Raw genomic sequence first — 5758 nt, forward strand, 5'->3', positions numbered from 1 at the left:
CCATAGGCTTTCTATGACAGCCAAATACAAGGACACCATCACAAAACATAGTAAGCAAACCAATCTAAGTTATTGTTACTTAATACACTAATAAGAAGATTATATATACCTGTTTTGACATTGATAGGAATTGGTTCAACAATGCCATCTCCTAAAAAAAGAAAAAAGAAACATAGATTAGAAATATTTTACTTACCACTAAGTTCAGGTCAGTCAGTGAGGTATGTAACATTACAATGCTCTCTGTATATCCCCTCCCAGTCTCAATGACACTGCAAATTGAATTCTGCACACTAATGCTCTCTTTCTCAGCTATTACCTCTCCTAATTACAAATACCTCCTATCTACCTCTCTATCTAGCATCTATTTTTGTGACCAGGGTCTCAGTGCATAGCTGTAACTATCCTGGAACTCACTATATAGACAGGTTGGCCCTGAACTCACAGAGATCCATTTGCCTCTGCCTCTCCTATGCACAGATGCCATTTTAGGAAGTGATATTAGGGACACAACAGTCTTAGTGGACAACAATCTCAGAAGGAAACACTCTTCCTATATGAAAAATCAAAGTGATTAGAATAGAGAGAAAAAAAAAAGCAAACCGAAGGCACAATTTACAGCCACTACATCTTCATAAGCAGTGTGATTTCCCAAAAGGGAACACAGCTCCTCCAACTGGAAGGTCAGTCGGATGGCTGCCGTGGGCACAGAGCAAGCCGAGAAGAGCCCCATGATGGTCCCCAAAGTTGCTTCATTGCAGTGTGGTCATTGTGCTTCTCTTCCCATCGCCTGCACCCATTCTTCACTGCTCCCCTCGTCAGCCGCCTGCCAGTGCCTTTGAGGTGGCGGTGGGATGGTAAGCAGCTTGTGTCGGCATGTGTGGCGTTTAAGAGGCCATGAGCAGACAGCTCTGTAAGGACTGCTAGCACCAAAGATGCTAAGAAACTTAAGTCGTTTTGCTTTTTGGTAAATAAAAGCACCGTCAGCTTAGGTCTCCATCAGCATACTGCAGTTGAGTGGGAGAACACTGAGCCCACTTCCACGTACAACTCACCGCTCTTGCCCAGAGCCTGGCCACTCTTGTATCCCATCTTTTGGAGCAAAGCGAATCCCTTGTTTTCACAGCCTAGTGCATTCTTCAGCCCGACGTCACGTCTTTCCCGCTCTTCCTCTTTCACACTCTTCTGCCTGTTTTTCAGATTAGCTTCCTGCTGCTTTTCTTCTTTTCGACGGGCCTCTCGGATCTGCCTCAGCATCGGCACGCCTGGTCTGATGTCTTCTCTGAAAAAGAAAGGCAACAGTGTAGGCGAGAGTAGGAAGTTTTCTCTCTTGACTCTGACAGAGGACAGAAGTGGGTACCCAAAGAGGGTTAAGAGCAGAAGTAAAATGGTAAGTACCAAAAGAGAGGTGAAAGCTCCTGTTCTCTTTGTAAGGACACATGGGATGTTATCCATGAAATAGGAAGACTGATTTTTCCTGGGGGGAGGGGAGTTCCAAACAGGGTTTCTCTGTGTAGTCCTGGCCAGCATGAGTATGACCCACAGCGCTGCAACAGCTAGGCATGGCTTTTGTACACACCTGCAATCTCAGCTCTTAGGAAACAGGGGCAGAGGAATCAGCTACATAGTGAGCCGGAGGGCAGCCTAAGCTACATGAGACAGACCCCATCTCAAAACAGCACACATGATTACGGTACCACCACCCAAACACTGTCCTTATTTTATAGTCTACAGATGCCTTTTGCATATCATCATATTAGGCATACACATTTACTTACTGAACATTAATGAAGGAATCTGACATGTAATCCTCTTCTTCTGCCATGTTCAACTTCATATGACAATACTGCCTACAAATCAAAGGGGACAAAGTAACGGTATTATCATTATCATTTGAGTTTACCAAGATGGAAATCAACCACAAAGAGAGGCAATGCTACATGATGCTCCCTTGTGCACAAAGATAATTTCAGCATTCTACGTCCTAGCAACAGAGAAGCAGCCAAGCCAACAATGGCTAACTGGAAATGATGTGGGCTTTTGAAATCTCAAAGCCCCTGGAGTGTCTCACCACCTCCAGCAAGGCCACACCTTCTAATCCTTCTAATCCCTCCAAGTCCTCCAACGGGGGACCAAGTATTCAAAAATATGAGTCTACTGGTACCATACCGATTCAAAACACCACAGAAGTAAACACTCTTGCTTTGTTTTCTGTTTCTTTCCTGAGATCAGCCCATACTATATCCTGTATCTCAGGTTGGCTTGGAACTCACAATGCAGTCCAAGCTGGCCTCGGAACTTGTGATTCTCCAAACAAACACTCATATAATCATGTGGTATTCTCCAAGATGGTCAGTTCCTAGTAAATCTTGCCTCTGGGCTTTTTGATAACTCTGTGCACTCTCCACATTGAGCCATTCGTGTAACCAACAGGATTTTGAGTCTGAGATTGACTTTTGGGTCACACTGCACACTGTACTCTGTAAAGTTGGTAGCATGGATTAACTGAATCAAGCCTGTGGCCACACAGGGGAGCAGTCAAGAAGCTCTTTGGAGCATCCAATGGAAGGATCTGAGGCACAAATGTGTGAGCCAAATCAGTGAGCCATCTGGGAAGTAGTCCAGCCTGAGGTGAGTCAGGCTGAATACAGGTATGCTTACACGTAACAGGTAATACTCACCTAGCTCATCAACAGCTCAATAGATATGAACAGTTAGCTCAACGTTCCAGCTGGAAAAATTAAGGCTCAATCCGGCTATATGACTTGTTCGCAGCCACAGAGAATACAGGTCTTGTTGATTTTGCTCCTGAAACAGAACGAGACTATAACTGTCGTCGCTGAGCTGGGAATCAAACCCTGGGCCTCACAGATGTAAGGAAAGCGTTCTACCATTGAGCTAAATCTCTAGCCTGGAACAGAACGAGGCTATAACCGTCATTGTTGAGTTGGGTATCGAACCCCAGGCCTCACTGATGTAAGGAAAGCGTTCTACCATTGAGCTAAATCTCTAGTCCAAATTGAATTATTATTAGGGGGAACATTTCCACAGTCAGACACGGTGGCCCTTTGGTGTACTGGAGTTGACGGCAGCATGATCTGCACAGTGGAGCCCCTGTCTCAGAACATGAAACATCCCCACCCACACAAAGTACAAGGTATTACAGGTTACTTTGAAAGTGCTCCCTTTTAGCTATTACATCTGATAGTTACAATTTTCATACCTCATCACACTTACTTACACCCAGGTATTGCGATGTCACCGATAGACACATCTTGAGGAAGTTAGTTACTATTGGTGAGGAAGTTAAATTACTTTTAAGGAGTGGAATAAGGAATTTAGGTCCTCAAGTGTGAAAGCTCTCTTGCTAAGAGGACAATATACACCAGCGTTATCCACTCCCTTCAAACATAAGCATAAACTTCACAAGGCGATGCACAGAAAACCCAGGCTGCTGGACCATCCCTTAAGAGTCACAGCAGCGAGGTGGTCTACCTAAGGGGACATCATGCAGCATTTGCGGATGGGTTGGAGGTGGCTGTGTGTGAAAGAACCAGGACAAGATAATGTGAAGCTCTTTGCTTATGCACCTAAGGAATGGGTAACCGTTTTCTCAACGGGAATATTATAGGTTCAGGCTTATTCTTTATTGGGCAAAGGGTACGGTAGTTTGAAGCAAGGGCTACTTAATACACGGAGGTGGGTTACCTCTTTCCTATGGCTGTCTCGAGCATCGCTGGTCCTTCCCTCCCGCCTGCAGCGACTCACCAAAACGACCACTCACGGATGGGGCGCTGCTGATGTCGTGATGGGCAGTCACAGCCAACTAGCACCGACCTCAGTCAAAATTTTCTGGGCGTCCGCAGACCCTAAATACCGCCTCGACCCCAGCGCGCTGCGCATGCGCCGTCCAATTTCGTGCGGGGCCCCGCAGAGTTTCATCCCACTTGTTTCTGACAGCGGATTCGTTCGGAAACTTATGGGTGGGCGGGGTTAAGAGAGCGCGAAGAGTACGCGTGCGCGTGACCAGCGTTCTGCGCCTGCGTATTCCTCCCTCTTCCTGCTGGCAGGAGTTTGAGAGGCGGGGCATCCGGGTCCGTCCGCCGTGACTTCTGCCGGCGGAGCTCAGCTGCTCCGCTCTTGCTAGACTAGGAGGTGAGGCGGCCCCGCGCGCTGTCAAAGCCTGCCGGTAGACGTGCACCGCGATCTCTGTGCCGCGGGACGTTTGCCGAGGGCTGAGGAGGGAGTTGCAGTTTTAAGGCCCGAGAGCCTCAGTCTCGTGGGGTTGACAGCTCGGGGATCGGGGACCCCCGCGACGGAAAGCTGACATCCTGGGGCGTCCCCGCGACCCCGACTCACATTTTCCTCAGGCCCTAAGCTGTCGCGACCCTTGGAGCAGCGGAGTGCACCGAGACACCGAGCAGTCGGGGTCTGCATCTTCGGGCCGAGGGGTTGTCTCGGGCGCTACTACTGCGGTGCCCCGCCCCTCGCCTCTCGGAAGCCAGGGGTCATTATCCTGGGCCCTGGTAGCCAGGGACCGGTAAAGGTGCCGGTACACTCAGCCAGGGACGGAGAAAGCTCGCCAAGAGGCGTGAGCTTGTTGCTTAGGGGCTCTCATGGTAGAATGGATTACCGGGAATAATGCCTTTTTGCAGTATTTCCATTTTCCTTGCACTCCATTCTTATCTCCAGTTTTGTTTCTTCCGTTGTCTTCTCAAAATTGGTTCTCTCAGGCTGTGTGTCAAAGAAGTTATATTGAACTAATAAGAAATAATGAGAAGTGAAACCGTACTTTCTTTCCCTATCGTAGTGGTTGCATTTATGAGACTTGACATTTAATATTTAAAAATCCTTACATGTGGGGACTGGAGAGATGGCTCAGTGGTTAAGAACACTTGGTGCTTTTGAAAAGGACCGGGGCCCACGTGGTGCCTCAAAACCATCTCTAACTCCAGTTGCAGGGAGCTAACACCCTGCTTTGATTGAACTCTGGGCAGCAGGTTCACATGGTGCACATACATTTATGTAGGCAAAACAGTCCTACACATAAATAAAAATTCCTTACATGCACTTCTTTTTTTTTATTTTTATCTAATCTGTTTGTTTAAGGTGTGAATTAAGAACTTCAATAATGGAGTTAGCTCACAGCTTATTGCTAAATGAAGAAGCATTGGCTCAAATCACCGAAGCAAAGAGACCAGTGTTTATCTTTGAATGGTTAAGATTTCTTGACAAAGTTCTAGTTGCTGCCAACAAGGTAGGTATTGCTTTCCCACCCCCATGAGATTAATATAAAGGAAAATTTAAACATTGTGTTTTGAAAATGTTATGAGTCACTCACGTCAGGAATTTCTAGTTTATCTTTCTCTTGATCAGCAACAAAACCGAAACCCTGACTAAATCCTGCTTGTTGAGACCTTCGTATCTTAGCTTAGTGTGACTGGGAGAAGAAGATGACTCTGTGGCTGGTGTCACTGATAGTCATCAGTGCCTCGAAATGGTCTCTGTGATGCCTGTGATTCCAATGTCTGCATGTTCTCTCTGGGGACTTAAAAGAGACTTTTACTGTTTCTTCTACTTCCTACACAAACTCTTTGATGCAAGGTTGTTTTGTTCATATTTTGTTTATTTTTTAAGCATTAGATGCATTCCTCAAATGAGAGCTTTGTTCAAATTTAAAAGTGAGTCATAAAAGGTGAATTTTGTTGGCGGAATGTCAGATAGGATAGTCCTGCCCTTACTGTGTTAGTTTGTTCCT

At 46.4% G+C, this 5758-nt stretch overlaps 2 protein-coding genes across 2 annotated transcripts in view; one reads left to right on the plus strand and one right to left on the minus strand.

The window, feature by feature from the left end:
• The window catches only part of Gpatch11 (G-patch domain containing 11), a 9282-nt gene extending 5344 nt beyond the window's left edge, over positions 1-3938 (minus strand). The window contains exons 1-5 of the mRNA XM_026786040.1: positions 3709-3938; positions 2682-2808; positions 1779-1850; positions 1056-1282; positions 48-151 (exon numbers count right to left, since the gene is read on the minus strand). Of these exons, the coding sequence (XP_026641841.1) occupies positions 48-151; positions 1056-1282; positions 1779-1837 (390 nt within the window). The 5' untranslated portion in view covers positions 1838-1850; positions 2682-2808; positions 3709-3938. The remainder of the gene's footprint in view (positions 1-47; positions 152-1055; positions 1283-1778; positions 1851-2681; positions 2809-3708) is intronic.
• A 135-nt stretch (positions 3939-4073) lies between these two features.
• Heatr5b (HEAT repeat containing 5B) overlaps positions 4074-5758 on the plus strand; it is an 81516-nt gene continuing 79831 nt past the window's right edge. The window contains exons 1-2 of the mRNA XM_013351344.1: positions 4074-4155; positions 5110-5257. Of these exons, the coding sequence (XP_013206798.1) occupies positions 5132-5257 (126 nt within the window). The 5' untranslated portion in view covers positions 4074-4155; positions 5110-5131. The remainder of the gene's footprint in view (positions 4156-5109; positions 5258-5758) is intronic.

Source organism: Microtus ochrogaster, linkage group LG3 (genome assembly GCF_000317375.1).
Source record: "Microtus ochrogaster isolate Prairie Vole_2 linkage group LG3, MicOch1.0, whole genome shotgun sequence".
In the NCBI taxonomy this organism is placed as follows: Eukaryota; Metazoa; Chordata; class Mammalia; order Rodentia; family Cricetidae; genus Microtus; species Microtus ochrogaster.